The sequence below is a fragment of the Amia ocellicauda genome, chromosome 6 (assembly GCF_036373705.1).
Source record: "Amia ocellicauda isolate fAmiCal2 chromosome 6, fAmiCal2.hap1, whole genome shotgun sequence".
NCBI lineage: Eukaryota > Metazoa > Chordata > Actinopteri > Amiiformes > Amiidae > Amia > Amia ocellicauda.
The window spans coordinates 31,188,187-31,208,663 of NC_089855.1; the positions used below are offsets into that span (position 1 = coordinate 31,188,187).

At 39.1% G+C, this 20,477-nt stretch overlaps 1 protein-coding gene across 2 annotated transcripts in view; it reads right to left on the reverse strand.

Annotated features, from left to right (window-relative positions):
- Window positions 1-559: 559 nt before the first annotated feature.
- The window catches only part of nr1i2 (nuclear receptor subfamily 1, group I, member 2), a 52,900-nt gene continuing 32,982 nt past the window's right edge, over window positions 560-20,477 (reverse strand). For both annotated transcript variants that reach the window (XM_066706890.1, XM_066706891.1), the window contains 6 exons: window positions 17,993-18,183; window positions 17,052-17,317; window positions 16,343-16,488; window positions 9,850-9,966; window positions 8,218-8,317; window positions 560-6,183 (listed from right to left, as the gene is read on the reverse strand). In XM_066706890.1, the coding sequence (XP_066562987.1) occupies window positions 6,039-6,183; window positions 8,218-8,317; window positions 9,850-9,966; window positions 16,343-16,488; window positions 17,052-17,317; window positions 17,993-18,183 (965 nt within the window). In that variant the 3' untranslated portion in view covers window positions 560-6,038. The remainder of the gene's footprint in view (window positions 6,184-8,217; window positions 8,318-9,849; window positions 9,967-16,342; window positions 16,489-17,051; window positions 17,318-17,992; window positions 18,184-20,477) is intronic.

Consider the following 20,477-nt stretch of genomic DNA (forward strand, 5'->3'; position numbering starts at 1 on the left):
TGGAGCTGTCGGATTATCTGATCCATTATCTAAACCAATCTATGCAGTGAGGAAGCGAGAGGCTTTTCAATTCAAGATTCCAGTGCATAGACCACAGTAGTAATCTATGTTTGAAAATAAACATATTCTTAATATGATGATGATGATGTTTGGGGCTCCCAAAATCCATCTCTGGTGAAGCCGGATTAAGCACTTTAATTAAGACGATTAAGTCGGATTAGTAAACTTCTCTAATCCACTGTGTTAAAGACATTAGACCCGTAGTAATTGTGTTTGGTTAAGTGATGAGCTAAATGAAGTAGTTCAGAACTCAGCGTATAATAGCCTTAATTCATGACAATTATTGACTGATTGACTCTTGACAAAGTCTGCCCTTCGCAAATGTGACAGTATGGCACTCACAGGGCAATATTTTAACACCCCCCCAACTCAATTGGTCATGACATATATACACTCTCATCATTTTGAATTGAAAAGGCTCTTAAAGGCTGCCATCTTTCAAGACTACAGGGTACAGTCATGATTGGCATAATAAAAAACACCCAGAACCAAATAAGCATTAATTGTAATTGTTGCGTAGTTTATTTATTTTTTTAAGACACAGTGCACAATATTAAAGTGCACACAAAATTAAAAGGAGAGAAATAAGGAGACAGAAATGCAAGGAGCAGCGTGATGGTCAATATCAGTAGTTTTTAAAAGAGGAACATTCCTACACTTGATATGCCTTCACCAGTTCACCACTGCTTGTTTGTCTGTTGATTTGCTTCACATTTACATGTTAAGCAAAGAAAATTAAAAAAAAGAATTGCTATATTACATTAAGCAACAGTATACAACAAAGGCAATAACACATATGTACGGTATTATAAAAGGTACCTCGATCTATAATGTGTGTGAAAATGAACAGCTCCCTCACACACTCAAAGCATCAGCTGAAAAGCCTAAATGGAACCATTTTATCGAGCATCACATATAAAACCATGAAACCATTCCAAATTGCACACAGCCATTTTCATTACCGCCGCAAGCCTACCACCAAACTGCCAGCATGACATTACCCTGAGACATGTAATTAAAAAAAAAGACATCGAGATCATGTTCCCGTGTGCAATATAAGTTGGTTCCGTTTCCGCAAAGCATCGTTTGACCTGCATGCCGTTCAAACCAGAGGGAAACAGAAACACCCAGGCAACAAAGTGATAAAAGTTCTACACTCTTACACGGTTAAAAATAATTGCCTTGGGGTGTGACAGCAAACCCATTATTTTCCTCCCTGCTGCTGTGAGTTTGTTGTAGCTGCTGCTGTTGTTGGTTTCTCATCGGCAGCTTCAATGTACTCGTTGCCAGGCACATTCGTGTTTTAGAAGCTGAGATTGAACCACGCCATAGTTTCAAAGAGACTAGGCTTCTGATTACTATTTGAAAGTGTTTCTCTCACCAAACCCAACGGCAGTCAACTAAGAAGTGTAAACTCAATGCACAACACAGAGAGGACAGCAGCAACATCAATGGATTATACATTATACATACTTTCCAAACAAACAAACCAGAGGAACATTAAAATAAATCAAAATGTCATATTTTATTCCAAGAAAGGAGAAATGTCTGCATCTTTAATGATCTCCCCATATTTACGGTAACACTTTACAATAGGACTCCCAAATTATACTTTACTGACATAGTAGGTAGTCAGTAACTACATATTAGTTACTCATAATAACAATGTAATTATGCATTTGTTAACATGTACTTCATGTGTAAAAATGATTAACGGTGTATGTAAGTACATATTTGTCTGGTAAGGATGCCTTTGGTGCTATACAGGGCATCATAGGCATAGGTTTAGCGGGGCACAGTTGTTGAGAGAAGCTTAAATGGTCCTCCCCAACATTTTATGCCCGGCTCCATAGCCGTAGGGGACAAAGCCCCCCAATTTTGACAACGTCCGCCCAGTTCAGAAACTAAACATAAGCCACTGCTGGGTATGGCCCCACTTTACACACATTAAGTAGATGTTAACACACATTAAGTACATGTTAACAAATGCATAATTACCAGGGTTGGGGTCAATTCCACTAATTCAATTCCAATTCAATTATTTATCCCTTTAAATTATTATTATTATTATTATTATTATTATTATTATTATTATTATTATTATTATTATTATTATTATTATTATTTTTACTTCTTGGCAGACACCCTTATTCCATCAAATCAATTCATTATCCAATACACTTTCCTAAATTCCTTTTCAATTCAGTTAATCTCAATTCCAAATTAGGATAAATTCTGCAAATTCAATTCCAATTCGATATTTCTCCCACACCAATTCCTTAATCCTTAACGGTTTCCTTCTTTGTTACCATCAATTAAAATCAGGGTTCTCAGTAACAGTCCAAGTCAAAAACACAAGCAATCCTTAAATATATATATATATATATATATATATATATATATATATATATATGTTAACACAGTCAAAACCACCACAATCCTTCTACTCAACAAACAAGGACAGTGAGGTAGGTCTTTATATAGTAAGTTTTAGAAAAGTGGGTAATTGCAAGTAATTGAGATGGTTCTTGTGATATATCCTTCCTATCAAGAGGGCAGGACTAGGACACTGTCTTGTATGAGTGTCTATTAGGTGGATGAGGAACTCATTGGCTGAGATTCAGATAATAGAAAATCCTCAGTTGCTAGGAGGCCAGGAAAAATTTACCTGAGAAGCATTTGCCTGTAATTTTAATGATAAAACATTGTCTTGTAAACATTGTATTGTATAATTAATTAAAAAAAAATATGAAAATCACAATTATTACAAAATAGAATAGTTTAAGAACAGATAATACATCATTATAGAGGATTCATAATGGATTAAAAAGGGTAAAATGGTAAAATGATTAAAACAAGGCACATGAAAAGCATTTCCAATTCAAATTCTGAAGTATGAGAAATTTCAAATTCAATTCCAGCTGAAAATGTCTAAATTCCAATTCAATTCCAATTCCAAAGACTGAAACATTCACAATTCCAATTCTATTCCAATTAGAATTCATGAATTCATGAATTTGAACTACAAGAATCATTAAGAATTCAAATTGGAATTGATCAATTCAAAAAAGTATAAGATTTGAGTTGGAATTAGCAGTGAATTTCAATTTAAATTGAATTGACCCCAACCCTGATAATTACACTGTTCTTATGAGTAACTAACATGTAGTTATTGTGTACCTACTATGTAATTAGGGAGACATATTGTAAAGTGTTACCAGATTTTCTTTTTACTATTAGTACTGTATTATTATGACTATTTTAATATTTAGGTTTTCATTGAATTGGTATAGTCCCAGTACAATGCATTTTTCTCCTGGACTGTGAAGAAAGGAGCTATAATTGGACTATGTATGTATTTTGCCTTAAGTTAGGAATCTTACATCTCATTCTTGCCTTCCACAGGATGATGCAACCAAAAGCACTCTTAGATGCAGAACCAAAGCAAATACAATCTACCTGAAGGTCTCATTTTTCAGGCGGTATATTCTGACCTAGAAAATAGCCAGACGTCCTTGTAGATTATGTGGGAGTTTAAGAGCGCTTAGAAGAACACTCAATGGTGTCTCCATACATGGGATTTTTGTTGTTGTTGTTGAAAAAAGAAAAGGTAATTTATTTTTGGAAAAATAGAACCAAGTGTTTTTTTTTCTTCTTTTGTTTTCGACTGAGAGACCGCTAAAGCGTACTGACAAGGGTTACCTGCATTGCCACCGACCTAAATCAAATGTGAGAGCGTCTACAGCCAGCGCATGGAGCCTTGGTCCACCTGTTTCTGAAGTTGTCCGTAAATAAACTCAGAAAATGAAGGGAGCTGCAAGAGGAGTCCAACCATGACTATTCTCATGTCCCTGCCTCTCGGAGAGATACAGTGTGGATGGTGGCAGACAACAGGGAGAACTCTAGGATGCTTGTCTTGCTGGTGTCTGTCCTGGCTTTTCGAGAATTCTAGCAAAGCCTGCAGTACAGTCAATAACCTGAGAAAGTGACGTCAGTGAAACGCACATTGAAAGCAGGAGTCCTCCAGGCCCACACTCAGTCCAGCACGTTACCAAGTTCTCCATTTGAAATATATCCTGCCGCCAGCCTAGGGATACTTAGCTCAAGTGGAATGAACACCAAAAAAGACCCCAAAATACTGTAGTCTTCAATGTGAATACCTCCTGCTTTTGGAACATGGAACTCACACATAGCTTTTTTTCACTCCTGTTGTTTCCGATTAAAAACCTAAAGTTTTTCCCTGAATTTCTTAAGCTGAGGTCTTGAATGCCACTTGTGCTGTGTGGTGAAGTTACACCTCAAATACCACACATTGCAATCCATTGCAGTGTAGCCGCTAAATTATCCGATTAAATAACGATCAAGTAATCCAAACCATTTTGGGTCTGGTTGTGCCTTATTCCTGCAGTACAATGAAGGAAGCCTTGTACTTGGACCGTTATAATTTGTGAAATCTGCTTTGGTATAGAAGGTTTTGTAAGTGTACAGTATATCAGTAATGACAACAAGTATACGTATGATCAAATCACAGATTATTTCTGCTTCACAACTTCACAACAGACAAAACAAAAATAGTAGCATCAAATGTCACAAACAACTTTACATGTCTTCAAAAGCGTACCTGGACTGAAAAATAATATGCTATATGTTATATACATCATCCAAATTATATATATTTATATAAGATCATTTCCACACATTTAAGGCTTATCCCTGATTTGTTTAATTTGTGTCTTGTGTCCCATGACCACTCCAAAAGAAAGTGTGCTGTGGATTAGGAGAGAGCATGGGAACATGTGAGCAGCATGTCAGAAGAAAAGTGAACGAGATTTAGTGCCAAACTTTGAAGTTCGATATTACATTTAGAATGGTTTTGGCTCAGTTTGGAGAATTATATCGCAGCATCAGCCCATTATTTATATGGAGCTGTCAGACAGATGTGGTATAAATATGCCTTGTCTTTCACTCTAAATCCATTTCCTGAATCACTGACTCTTCCAACAACATAAACACACACCCATCACAATTTCCCTACCTTTTTCCACTACATTCATCAATGCAATTTTCTAATCCAGTAACACCGCAGCCTGAAGGGATTCTATAAACCAAATACAAAACTAAACGTAAACAACAAGCGTTTATATATATATACCCATTAGTTGAGGGATCGTTTGTGATCATTAGTACGAATTTTAAAACATCGACCACATTGGAGTTCCTTGACGTGAGTGTCCGTACAGTGGTGCTTACGTGTATTACAAAAAATAGATTTTGCTTTAAAAGGAAAGCAAGGAAAGAAAATAATATGCTCAGTCTGTAAAATAGAAATCAGATTTAAAAAAAGCCCATTTCAGACTTTAAAGACCTCAGCTGCTGCAGCCTTCAAGACGAATGTTTACACTGCCCTCTTTCACAAGCACCAGAACTCCTGAAGGCCTTCCAGGCTTCCCGGCATCGGTCTTGTGCTCGACACCACATCCAGCCTTTAGTAATGCTGATAAAGGACAACATCCCAAGTGTCTGACTGTGGAGCTTCAATTATTCCTTACCAGGGAAAGTAATCCAGGCTGCCACGCTCAAATCATCTGGCGTGAGAGGAGCAGCACAATTTACACAATTAGGACCAGAGTAAAGAGGTGGGCGGGGCAAACAGGTGGGTGGGGCAAACAGGTGGGTGGGGCGCATTCAAGGACATTTCTAGTGTTTTACAAGAACAAAGAAATGGAAATGTATTTGATCATTTTTCATTAAAGCAGCAGCAGCAGAGCTTAACCCGTTTTTCCTTTATATTTCCTTCCTGGGAAATGTCGTGCTTCCCCGGGGAAAAGGATGACTTGCAGTATGAGTGAAAAGCAGGCCCCTCACACAGAGCATGTTCCACCATCTTGGAGTCTTGGCACCTGCAAAGGTTTGAATATCCCTCCTCCTCCGAGACCTTTCTGGCGGGGGGGGGGGGTGGGGGGTGCGTGTCTCCTCACTCACTCTGGGTCCTTGCTGAAGACCTCTATCATGAGAGGGGTGACGTCTGGTTGGATGTTCTGGATCTGCAGCACCTGCTTGGTATACTCCTCATTCATCGTTCGCAGCTCGGTCAGACAGGCAATGATCTTGGGAAACAGATGTCTGAAACAGGAAGGGGGGTGTGGAAAAGGGAGACTCTTCACACTGTTATCCAATCTAGCTCTCCTCCTCTCCCCACATCATTTATGCACACCATGACTGGCCATATTGGTACGTACCATCTACATGACAGCTCCTGCTCCAGAACATTTCTTTTTCTCTTTCTTCATTCAATTAATCTTTTTTTATATAATCAATCATTAAAGAAAAACACATATTTGGTTCTAGTTCTGGCTCTGGTTCATAGACTCTGCCCCAAAGTTTTCTAGCAGTGAAAAAGAATGAAACATATGGAACCACTCTGAATGTTCCTCTCATTAATAGCTCGTAATGTGAGCACTTAATCTACAGTGTTCCTTAATAACCGGATGAGTGAACTAACTCATATTTGCAAAGAGAATGTTCTCTCTCTCTCTTTCCACATTTTCAACAAATTGGTATTTTGATTACACATACGCCCAATTATGCATTCACCGATGCAAACAAAAAATAAAAGGTATGTGTACCTTTTAAGCCCACTGTATCGGTCTTGAAAATATTTTTTAGATGTGCAGCCCACGTTTTCTGCTCATAAAGAGGAGTGTAAGTAAAGAAGAAGAAACAATAATCTGGATTTAAGCAGCACAGCATGTATACTTGAAGGCCATGTTTGTTGCCTTCCAGATCTAATAGCAGCTTGTTACAGATCTAATGTATTAATCTTAAGCACTTCATGTCAGTTAACTTGGCCCTGACCCTGTAAAAATGATATTCAATTTGAGAACAACAGTGTATGTTAAAGGTTCCATTAATAAAATGTCCAAAAAGTGACCAGTTACTTCATCACCATAGGATTTTACTTAATTAACATGCTTTCTTATGTCTGTCAGAAATATACATATGTTTTTTGGGGGGTTATGAAGGTTGACATAATTGTGTTTGGGCCAGTTCAATTTGCTTAGAAAGAGGGACTTATGGTATACTTATTTAGGCTACCTTGTGATATCTGCATTTTAAGGAGAAACCACATTCTGTTGCATTTTGATAATCAGAATCAAACTTTTTGAGACACTGATTGGGATTAAAATAAGATTTTCGCTTACATTTTGAACATGATTCATAGTTCCCTGTGCTCATGGTTTTCAAAATGACCACTAGGACAATGTGCCCATTATATGAGATATGAGCTGGATGAATATTTTCAAATTATCATTATGAGGAAAACAGAGCTGATTCTCTGTCAAGGTAGCCCTGATTAGGTGTTAACAGTGAGTTTAAACAGATGTTGGGCTTAACCTCATAATTCAAACATTAGTTCATTCCTCTTGGCCATTGCGTTCTGTGTCTCAGATAATTTGGCACAGCAAATTCATATTTTAGAAATATTCAAATATCAAATATAGGTCATATTCTGTATAGTATTCTACTGGAAAACAAAATATTAACTTGTGATTGTGTTGATATGCAAAATAGTTATTTGGCAGTTGACAGTTAATAAATAATAAATAATAAAAGTGTTAACTCTTCGTATGTACCATTAATAAATATATGAAGTAATACAATCTAATGTAGGTCTCTTGTACGACTCCTGTTTAAGATCTTACTCTGTCAGGTTTCACGTTATTTTAAAATTATTCTTCTGATTTACAAGGCTCTGCTGACCTGGGGCCATTTTACCCAACTGATCCTTTGTCCTTCAACACTCCCCCCCCCATGACTTGTGCTGTGTCCCTCGTGTGTGCCTTCGCTCTGTAGGTAACAGGGATGTTTGCTGTTCGGCCCCTAATCTTTGTAACACAATTCTACTAGGAATCAGGGATTTAAATCCATCTTAAAGATTTACAAAAAAAGGGCATTTCTTAATTTGTTCTTTGTTGCTTTTACATTTTCTCAAGTTTTTTTTAACTTGTAAAGCACTTTGAGACAAATTGCTGGTGAAGACGTTTAATAAAATAAAGTTGATCAAAGATACCCATGACCCTGCACCCATTCTCTAATAAAATTAAATAATAATATAACTGGAACACAAATGCTTAAAAAATAATATGGTGTACTTACTTGTTACCAGTTCTTGTAGTCTCAATGTGAGCCTTTAACGTCAAAGCATACATCTCCTGGTACCTGTCAATGACCTTATTCTGTGAGACACCTTGGCGGTCTACCAAATAAAAAACAAACAAAGAATATATATGATTAAAATACACATGTATGCACAACTCAGTTCTAAGTAGCATCATACTTTAATGTTGGAGGTGCAAAATCATGCACATGTTTATGTATTTATTTGCAGAAAGATGTACAATACAAAACGCACACCGGGTTTTCTAACAGGAATATGTATTATGTTTAGAAGCAGGTGTCACCTAGCAGAATTCAATGTGATATTCTATCACAGCACAGGTTTGCAATGCCTGGTATTCCACCCCATTACTCTAAAGGTTTCAGTGGGAATTACTGCCAATGGACTGTGACGCAGATTTAATTATAATTGGCTAGAAGCCTCTTAGCATCACAGTAGAGGAGAACATTTAGGAAACCCAATGTACTTACACATGACAAACAAATAATGAAATTGTTGCATTATTATTTATATTACTACTACTACTAAAATATTGTTTTTATTCATTTTTCTGCTGCATTAATACAATGTGACAAAATTATAATGTGCACTGTGGGATTTGCATAAACAGAACTAAACAACATACTATCACCTACTGTATGTAGCTTAATGTAGCTTTAACCGGCTTTTTACTCTCTGCTTTTATAAATTTATATAGACAAATAAACCTCACAATAGTGAAAGAAATATTGGGCAGAAAATAGCATTTCAGAATGCCTTAATCAAATGATAGCAAACAGCCAAATCGCAGCAGTGCAAATTCAATGGCAATAACAGAACAAATTAGTCATGCAGCAGATGTTTTTATCTGAACCCACTTTCAGAGACTAGGGGGGTGAGCTTTATGTTAACAACAACATCCTGCTGCTGCAAAATGCTCTTAAACAAGAATGTGGTTTTATTTCTCATTAAAATGTCAGAGAGCAAGGAATTTCAGATTTGTTCAGGGTGACACACAGAGGCAACTAACCTTTTCACCAGTAAGTCTTAATTTACAATTTGACCATTCATTCAGCCTTAATAAAAAAAATTCACAAAATATAGCTGCAAAACTGATGACAAAAAATGACAAAACTCTGGACCTTTGAAACCTTGTGTAACTCATGTCAAGGACAGAAAAGGTAAGCATGTTCTAAACAATGACAACTTACCGGCATTGATGATCAGTACCCTGCCCTGCTGTTTTTTATTTCAATTGAGCTCTTAATTGCTTAATTGAATACTTAATTGAACAAACAATGTAATGGATCAATTAAGTAGTTATGTAAAAGCATTGATCTGATCCTTCTTTTTTGTTATATTTCTGTTTAATTTCATCCTTGTGAATCCTTTTTGGGGGTTGGGGGGGTTGCCATCATGGGAGGAGGGTGGAAATAGTGGGGGGGGGGTGTTCTGCCTTGTTACTTTGTTTGTTCCTCCCTTTAAATAAATACAAAAATATTTTATCACAAAAAGGATGTTTCAAAGGTAGAGGCATTTGAAAATGCTATGCTTCACAAACTTGAAGGGAAACTGCAGGGGTGGCTAATCAATGGTGCAATGTAGTGCCAAGTGATTGAACAAAGGTCTACCTGGAGAGAAGAGAGAGATCGCCTGCATAAGCATGTACTCTGATTCTTGTAGTTTCAGTTTGCGCAAGGTGTAGTGAAACTTCATCAGGGGGTCTAGCAGGTGGGGCAGGAACCCAGCTGAAATCAAAAAGACAGCGAGAGTCAGAAAACAAAAGCAAAATCATTTAAGGAAGCTGGCTTTATGAAATATATATAATGGATCCGATTTGACACTGGATTACTTAATTTCACGTACACCAACAGCAGGCCATCACCATCAAAGAAAACATGGGGTCATAAATCCCCTGGAAGCTACCTGATCAGCTACCTGTCCGAGGGTCCAGCTGCCTTGAGCTTATTGAGTCCAAATTCACGTTTAGCTAATAATTGTATGGATTGATATCTAATCTATTATTTATTCCATTTGTAGCCTAGGGCTGTTCCCCCTGCCTATAGTGCTCTATTCCAGAGACCAATTATTCTTGCCATGATGATATACAGTTAGGTCCATAAATATTTGGACAGTGACACAATTTGTCATCAGTTTGGCTCTGTACCCCACCACAATGGATTTGAAAGGAAACAATAAAGATGTGCTTTAAGTGTAGACTTTCATCCTTAATTTGAGGGTAGTTACATCCAAATTGAGTGAATGGTGTAGGAATTACACACATTTTTATACAGTGAGGGAAAAAAGTATTTGATACCCTGCTGATTTTGTACGTTTGCCCACTGACAAATAAATGATCAGTCTATAATTTTAATGGTAGGTGTATTTTAACAGTGAGAGACAGAATAACAACACAAAAATCCAGAAAAATGCATTTCAAAAAAGTTATAAATTGATTTGCATGTTAATGAGGGAAATAAGTATTTGATCCCCTATCAATCAGCAAGATTTCTGGCTCCCAGGTGTCTTTTATACAGGTAACGAGCTGAGATTAGGAGCACTCTCTTAAAGGGAGTGCTCCTAATCTCAGCTCGTTACCTGTATAAAAGACACCTGTCCACAGAAGCAATCAATCAATCAGATTCCAAACTCTCCACCATGGCCAAGACCAAAGAGCTGTCCAAGGATGTCAGGGACAAGATTGCAGACCTACACAAGGCTGGAATGGGCTACAAGACCATCGCCAAGCAGCTTGGTGAGAAGGTGACAACAGCTGGTGCAATTATTCGCAAATGGAAGAAACACAAAATAACTGTCAGTCTTCCTCGCTCTGGGGCTCCATGCAAGATCTCACCTCGTGGAGTTTCAATGATCATGAGAACGGTGAGGAATCAGCCCAGAACTACACGGGAGGATCTTGTTAATGATCTCAAGGCAGCTGGGACCATAGTCACCAAGAAAACAATTGGTAACACACTATGCTGTGAAGGACTGAAATCCTGCAGCGCCCGCAAGGCCCCCTGCTCAAGAAAGCACATGTACAGGCCCGTCTGAAGTTTGCCAACATCTGAATGATTCAGAGGAGAACTGGGTGAAAGTGTTGTGGTCAGATGAGACCAAAATCTAGCTCTTTGGCATCAACTCAACTCGCCGTGTTTGGAGGAGGAGGAATGACCCCAAGAACACCATCCCCACCGTCAAACATGGAGGTGGAAACATTATGCTTTGGGGGTGTTTTTCTGCTAAGGGGACAGGACAACTGCACCGCATCAAAGGGACGATGGACGGGGCCATGTACCGTCAAATCTTGGGTGAGAACCTCCTTCCCTCAGCCAGGGCATTGAAAATGGGTCGTGGATGGGTATTCCAGCATGACAATGACCCAAAACACACAGCCAAGGCAACAAAGGAGTGGCTCAAGAAGAAGCACATTAAGGTCCTGGAGTGGCCTAGCCAGTCTCCAGACCTTAATCCCATAGAAAATCTGTGGAGGGAGCTGAAGGTTCGAGTTGCCAAACGTCAGCATCGAAACCTTAATGACTTGGAGAGGATCTGCAAAGAGGAGTGGGACAAAATCCCTCCTGAGATGTGTGCAAACCTGGTGGCCAACTACAAGAAACGTCTGACCTCTGTGATTGCCAACAAGGGTTTTGCCACCAAGTACTAAGTCGAAGGGGTCAAATACTTATTTCCCTCATTAACATGCAAATCAATTTATAACTTTTTTTAAATGCGTTTTTCTGGATTTTTTTGTTGTTATTCTGTCTCTCACTGTTAAAATACACCTACCATTAAAATTATAGACTGATCATTTCTTTGTCAGTGGGCAAACGTACAAAATCAGCAGGGGATCAAATACTTTTTTCCCTCACTGTAGGTGGTCCCCCCAATTTTAGTAATTTGGACAAACTAACATAATCATTAATTAAATTGTGAGTTTCAATATTTGGTTGTAAATCCTTTGCAGTCAATGACTGCCTGAAGTCTGGAACCCATAGACATCACCAGAAACAACTGTGGTGGATGACAGAAGAATTATTTCCCTGGTGAAGAAAAAACCCTTCACAACAGTTGGCCAGATCAAGAACACCCTCCAGGAGGTAGGCGTATCTGTGTCAAAGATCAACGATCAAGAGAAGACTTCACCAGAGTAAATACAGAGGGTTTACCACAAGATGGAAACAGGAAACAGGAAGACCAGATTAGAGTTTGCCAAAAAACATCTACAGAACCCTGTACAGTTCTGGAACAACATCCTATGGACAGATGAGACAAAGATCAACTTGTACCAGAATGATGGAAAGAGAAGAGTATGGAGACGGGAAGGAACTGCTCATGATCCAAAGCATACCACCTCATCTGTGAAGCATGTTATGGCATGGGCATGTATGGCTGCCAGGATAACTGCTTCCCTTGTATTTATTGATGATATGACTGCTGACAAAAGCAGCAGGATGAATTCTGAAGTGTTTAGGGCTATATTATCTGCTCAGATTCAGCCAAATGCTTCAAAACGCATTGGACGGCGCTTCACAGTGCAGATGGACAATGACTCGAAGCATACTGCAAAAACAACCCAAGACTTTTTTAAGGTGAAGAAGTGGAAATGCTCTGCAATGGCCAAGTCAATCACCTGACCTGAATCCAATTGAACAGCATTTCACCTTCAAAACTGAAGGCAAAATGTCCCAAGAACAAGCAGGAACTAAAGACAGCTGCAGTGCAGGCCTGGCAGAGCATCACCAGGGAAGAAACCCAGCATCTGGTGATGTCTATGGGTTCCAGACTTCAGGCAGTCATTGACTGCAAAGGATTTGCAACCAAGTATTGAAACTCACAATTTAATTCACGATTATGTTAGTGTGTTCAATTACTTTTGAGCCCCTAAAATTGGGGGTCCACATATAAAAATGGGTGTAATTCCTACACCGTTCACCCAATTTAGATGTAACTACCCTCAAATTAAAGATGAAAGTCTACACTTAAAGCACATCTTGATTGTTTCCTTTCAAATCCATTGTGGTGGCGTGCAGAGACAAAATAATGACAATTGTGTCACTGTCCAAATATTTATGGACCTAACTGTACAAGTATGTATGTTTCATTCAAATCAGCCATAAGCCTTAAAGTGTTTAGTCCTTGTGGGGGCTTTCAGAAAGAAAAAAATGTAATATTTTCCTTTATAATAGAATGAAAGTTATAATATGTGGAAAATGATTAAAGGAAAGGCATGAAGGAAATAATGTGTTTGCTGGCAGCCCGCAATTCTCTCAACTGTCTGCAATTTTTTCACTGACATATTTGTTTCAGCTCACAGGAACATTAATAAAGGGACAGCTTCAGTGATCCCAAGTATTTTAGCACCTGGTATTTCTATTTGCATCACATGGAGAATATGAAAGAATAGCTGATGAAACTTGATGTTTTTTTGCAGCACCTATTATTGATTGGACAGTCAGAGTGAAAAAGATGTTACACACAATGAGAGGCATCTATATATAAAACTATTGCCTGTATGTACAATTATGGAATCGCTATACGAGAGTTGACGTGGAATATAGTTATGAACAATGTCTATAGGAGAGTGATTGAAGATATGTATGGTATCCAGTGATCTGACTTTGGCTCAGTGACCACATGAATGATGGTGACAGGAAAACAAAAAAACAACAAACACAAAAAATAAATATATACAAGATTATATATAGAGATTCAAATAGAAGGGATTTAAAAGCATGCGGCCCTCATCCAAGTCAACGTGTGCTTGTGATGCACTTCTCATCACCTGTTTGAAGTGCACTGCTGGATTTCGGCTAGGAAAAAAAAGAGGGATGCAAGCAATGGGAGAAAAGGTGAAAACACTATGTATCCCATAAAAAAAAAAACTTCATTCATTTCAAGAGTTCTCTCTAAACAAATTGTACCTCATATAACTCAAATAACCCTCATATTCACCTTCTTATAATGCTACTGGAGTGCTGTGGGGGTTGCTAGGCAGCAGTTGACAGCAACAGCAATGACAACCTCCTGAACATTGAAGAGACACTAATTGGCAGCTTGACCTGAAGGATACGAGCTCTGATGTCGTTCAACATTTCTTGTGTAAAGAAAATCTTCCCCGTGGACACTTTGCCCTGAATCACTGGTACTCAGAGGGTCATGATTCACACGGAGCACAGAAAAAACACAAAGTACCCGACGAACCACACACTCTGGCCTTTGAATGATAAAGCCAGAGGTTCACTTTAAATGATTGAATCCCTGAACAGTCATGCTCATTTTCTTATATACATGTAAAGCTCCTTTATTAATCTGCTGCAGTAAATCAGAAGAGGTGCTTTCATAGGTTTGCGGGCGATAACACAATGTTGGAAGGCTGACAGTTGAGTAGGTGGGATTGGTTTGGTTCGGTGCCGCACCTGTGGTGATTATGCTGTATATGCCCTGGCTTGGATTCAATCACATTTCACTTGAAAAAGAAGACAGGGCCTTTAAAAGCATCTTAGTGAACAAGAGGGGGCACATACTCAATTTGAATGGGAACAGGCAGGCCCCAAACACCAGATACGTCTGACTCAGGTAGTCCCAGATTTCTAAGCAGCCCAAGCATAAAATAGACATGGCGTTTTATGTTGTCTCTAAGTCAGGAACAAATGGATAATATCCTTAATCATTTATGGCCCATGTCATTACATAAGCTTAGGATAGAGTGTATAGCAGCTTATTGTAACTTTGCACTTTATATAAATATGCTTCCTTACTTATGATTATGACTGTTGTTTACTGTGATATTAGCTCTTTAAACTAGGATGTACGCTTTGGATTTTATATTAACTGTACCTCTGCACAAACCTGTGCTTTGTATTGATTATACTACTGCACTTTTGTAATGCTTAAATTACATTTTGTATTGATTTGGATTTCTGCACTTTTCTTATGATGTGTAAATTGTAAGCCCTGGATAGGGATGACTGCCAAGGGGTTGGGGGGGACAACATTACACAATTGCTTTTAAAGCGATTTTGTTTCTCAGTTACGATTACACTTCTTGGCAGCAAATATTTGGCCATGCCTAATGGTATATTTTTACATTGTGCATGAATTAGTGATCTTTTACTCTGTAAGGCACTCTGTAGCAACCTTGCAAAGGGCGCTATACCTAATAAAAATGGATTGATTGATTGATTTAAAAGCTGCAGAACTGGCAGTGAAACAACTCTTAGAACCAAAGCCACCTTTTTATAAAGCAGTTACAGTTTATTTACCTTGGAGAGCGGTAACGAACATCTTGGGAGAAACCAATGTGTAAGAAGGGTCATTCCACTGGGGCGTGTGGCTATTGTGGCAAAAATCACTGTACATCAGATCTTCATTTAGTGGTGACATCAAAAAGAATTGCAACAGGGGGGCTAAAAGGACTGTTTGACTGTCATTGTATTCAGCACTGAATTCAGGCACTTCAGTTTTGCATGTTTGGTTGCTTTTGAAGAAGTGATACTATTCTGAAGTTAAGAAAAGCTCAAGAAAACTCATTTATAATGACAGTAATTATCCCCATCCTCCTATTTGTTTAGAATAAAGACACCTTCCAAGTGGTGATTCAATGATTGTCCACAGACTCGTGAAAACAGCATTTATCGCAGGGGATAAGTACTCTCCCCTGGTCCCTTGAGTCACAGTAAACACATTGAGGAAAAACACCATGAAGGCTCCGGGTAAAGAATAACAGTAGGATAAAACCAATACATTTGCACTACTGCATCCATATGGTAATATTGATCTATTAATTAATTAATTGGGCTACTTACTGCCTCATTTATTGTGCTGCTGGCATTGTGCAGAATCTGCTTCTTCATTTTAGCCAATAGTTTGGCTCATTAAAGAAATCTCTCACAGAGGACGGAAAGAGCAAGCAGGGGAAACAAGTTTTACTTTGCTGCACATGAAATTAATACTTATTAAATACCAGGTTTCTGGGTTCTGTTCATATAAGAAAGCAGGAGAAGTCACCTTTTCAATGGCAATATTAGGGAGGATGGCACCATTTTATTGTTTTTGTTTGTTTGTTTGTTTTTGTTAAGGCTAGGGTCCATATTCAACCCAACACAGGCCAGGACAACTTACCACGGGCAGCGTCTTCCATATGGTAGATCAGAGGTCCGCACTCCCAGGTCGCCGTCTCCTCATTGAACACCATGTTGAAACGGATCTGACATACTTCAAACGTTGCGCCTTTCAGCAGCGAAATCTGGTCTTCAATCAAGAGTCCCCTGAGAAGACCAAGTTAAAAACCACCAGTGAGGACAGCCAGCCATCTGCCACTGTGCTGCAGCAATTTTGGCTTCAATTATAACTATTGCGCTATATGTGTAGCACTCAGGTGTTTCAACTGGACATTCTGGACAGGAATGTAAATGGAACTACTTATAAAATATAAAATATAAAAACAACAAGAACATAAATCAGAATAATACCTTTCCATTTTTGCTTATGTTTCCTAGACACTAAAAAGCATTCAGGTAGTTTTAGGTGAAACATACTGTATGTTCATTGCCGAGACCTCAACACCATGTCCCACACTTCCCCCTTCCTGTACCAGCTTACTTGTGTAACAGGGCTCATTCGGCACATGAGCACATTACAAGTGATGTAAATAAAATCAGTACAGTGTAAAGCCTCCCGAGTCGAGAGACCCAGTCTTTTGGCATAACGGGCTTAACACTGTACTGGTGTGGAGCCACTGTGGTGCAGAACCGCTGAGGAGTGCCAATGAGTGCCAATCCCGAGTGGGGAGCTCCAAACACACTGGCTACACTTGTCCAATGGTACTCACTTAAAGAAGGAGAGAATCTTGGCAAAGTCAATAATCTGCTGGATCATGTAGGTGGACAGGTCTGCTATGTGTGGCAACATGGAGAAGACCCCTGATGGCTCCTGTGGGGGTGAACTGCTTTCATGGTCTCCTGAGTCAGACGGGAGTTGGGTCTGGTGGCTGCTCGTTCCCGCGTCCTGAGACTCAGTTGGCTGCTTATGGCTGGTGCTGACAGGTGTGGAGCTGATGTAATCCTGCCTCCCCAGGGAGGATGTCCGATTGATGGGCTGGAATGAGGAAGTTGGACTTGTAAGCAATACCTATGCCTGTGCACACTGGAAGTGGTACGAAGAGCACACGTGTGAAGAGACATGCACAAAAAGCATTGCTGACAGAATTTGCGCATAATTGACATAGTCACTGCTTGGTCACTGGGACTCAAATTCTCACGAGAGCAATGGAGAAAAATATATAACCAGGGAACTAAGGAATTTGAGACCAAGTGTTGTGCTCTTTCATGGGAAATATATTGGCTAAATCTGGCCCAATCTACTTCAATGAAATTCAATGAAATTGGCCTATAGCTGATCTCTATTTATTATTATGTCATGCACTCAAATGTGACTTAGAGCAATATTATTCATATCAGCAGCTCTTTGGATGTCCTTTCTATGGCATTAACAAATCTTTTTTTGCCAATAATCGTCACTAATGGTCATTCTGCAACAATTTTAACAACTAAAACCCTCATCATGTCAGGTAGGAGACCATCACACTGCATTTCTCAAGGTTGCAGTTACGGTTCATTACTGCAATATAACCTAATTGCCATAAAGCATAGGACTTGAGTAAATGCACAAATCCCTACCAAATCTAAGATCCTCAGCATCTACAGAATGACCCTCAAACCCCCACATGAGGTCTGAATTACAACATGGATGTTGTTGTGGGTGCTGTCCTACCCTGAAATGCTTGAAGCAAGAGAAGGTGATGTCAAAGGTCTTTCTATGGGCCTCCTGAAGCTCCTGAATGAGATTCTCCTGCTGTGGAGTGAGGCTGGGCTCTTCAGAGAGCTGTGGCTCCTTGTGAACTTGCTTCTTCTTCTTCTTGATTAGTGCCCTACGGTGCTCCACTGCCTCGTCAGACATAATCACTAGGAAATGCACATGAACACGCATGACTGGGTGGGGTTTGAATTCAAAAGAACAAGTATACTCAAAGCATGGCAGCCCTCTATGGTAGTGGTGGGGAACCCTGGTCCTGGAAGGCCACAGTGTCTTCTATCTGTTTGCCAGTTTATAATTAGAACAATTTATGTGCCAAACTCAACTAATTAGGCATGTTTTCCATGTTATGAGCAAGTGGGATAAAAAAATAACTGGATGTATAAAACTTGTACTACTGCGATCCTGCTGGGTATGGTTCCTCACCACTGCTTTATGGAAAGAAGGCATCCTTACAAAAAAATGCCTGAGGTAAAGAGTGATCTAACAAAATACAGAATATATCAAAAACATTGCAAAACTTATTTTTTATTTTTTTACTGCAGCAATGTTACACTACAATATATAGAGCAGGCAAACACATTTGCACATCAACCAATCAATACACAAATAAATAAACAAACAACAATAAATAATTACTTCTATGAATGCCTCTTTTACATATATAGTGACCAGATACAAAGAAGAAAGGACAATTCTGCTTTGATGTATTTTATTTGCCCTGTCTCTCTCCCCCTTTTGCAACTTTGTAAAATTATTGGAGTGTCCGCTGGCAGGCAATAAAGCCCAGCAGGACACCCCCTGTTATCTTAAGAGTCACAGCTTAAGGTAAACAGGATGATTCTGCTATATGTCATGGAAATCCCCACCAGAACCCCTGCTAAGCCGGTGTACAAATCAGAGCCTTTAAGCCCAGGAAGGGAAGAGTGACAGGAGGCCATAAACCGACAGGCACTGAAGGATCTGCCAATAGCTCACAGCCTTCACCTCAGAACCCACCAATAAGGAATGCCCCACCTTGGCTACAACCACAACCCACAAACAGAAACCAGCCTATAGAAACCAGGAGAAACAGTAGAGAAAAACTGGCATGCAAGCTCAAAAAACATCGGCTACAGAAAAGGCATTTGACTTTTCACTTTTATGTAAAAATCGTCGATCAAGACATGACAATAATATATGGTAAACTTCCAAGATAAATAATGAGGTTCACAGACATGGATTAGCACTAGTCTTGGTGACTAAGGTGACTAAGAGAAGTGCTAAACTGGTCTGTGAAACCAGCTGATCAAGTACAACATCCTGCCATGGAGATTAACATTCATGACATTGGTGTGATGCAAAATGTAGTTGAACCGGTCTGGCTGGCTTTACCTCAGGATTAAAGTGTGGCTTTGACATCCAGTGAAGCAGTTTAGGTGGTTAAAGCACTTTGTCAGGGTTACCATACATACTAAGATCCTGCAGAGAATGGTGACGGCTAACCATCTGACATGATTTTATCAGCGGTGTCCAGAGATGTTCCAAAGACAATTCCATGTCTTGCTACAGGGCTAAAGAGGGCAGCATGAAGAATGACTGGTCAGATCACCTGGGGATGCCATTTTCCCAGAGACAGAGCAATCTTGTAAAAGCAAATTGCCAACACTGTCGGCCTGACTGATAAACCTTCCCCAACCAGGATGCACTACTGAGGACCGCCAGCTCAAATGAGAAAGTACAAGACACCTACGCATCAGCTGGACTCCACATGCCAAATGACATTTAATAACGAGGGTGATGCAATAATTTAGCCCACTATCATATCTATATATGGCCCAGAAATGAAGAGCTGAGATTTTAACCTAGATTCTCCAGCTCTAACATCCTTTAGATTCTTGTTTTTCAATCTCTGGTTTAATGCTTGGACAATTTATCATTTAGATGCCTTAACTGAATCTTGTCTAATGTCTAATATTTCTTTTTCAGCTTTTTCATTCTAGGATGTAAGATCTTATACAACCCCAATTGCAAAAAAGTTGGGACAGTATGGAAAATGCAAAAAAACAAACAAAAAGAGTCTTTTGAAAATTCAATTCACCCTGTACTATATTGAAAACACATTATTAACACATTATTTGATGTTTTACTTTGTGAATTTAATTTATTTTTGAAAATATACACTCAAATCTGATGACTGCAACACATTCCAAAAAAGTTGGGACAGTCGACTATTTACCACTGTGTAACATCACCTTTTCTTTTAATAACACTTATTAAGTATTTGGGCACTGAAGTCACCGGCTGGTTAAATTTAGCAAGGGGAATTTTCTCCCATTCATCCATTATGCATTTCTTCAACTGCGCAACTGTACAGGGCCTTCGTTGCCTTATTTTGTGCTTCATAATGCACCACACATTCTCAATGGGAGACAGGTCAGGACTGCAGGCAGGCCATGCTAGC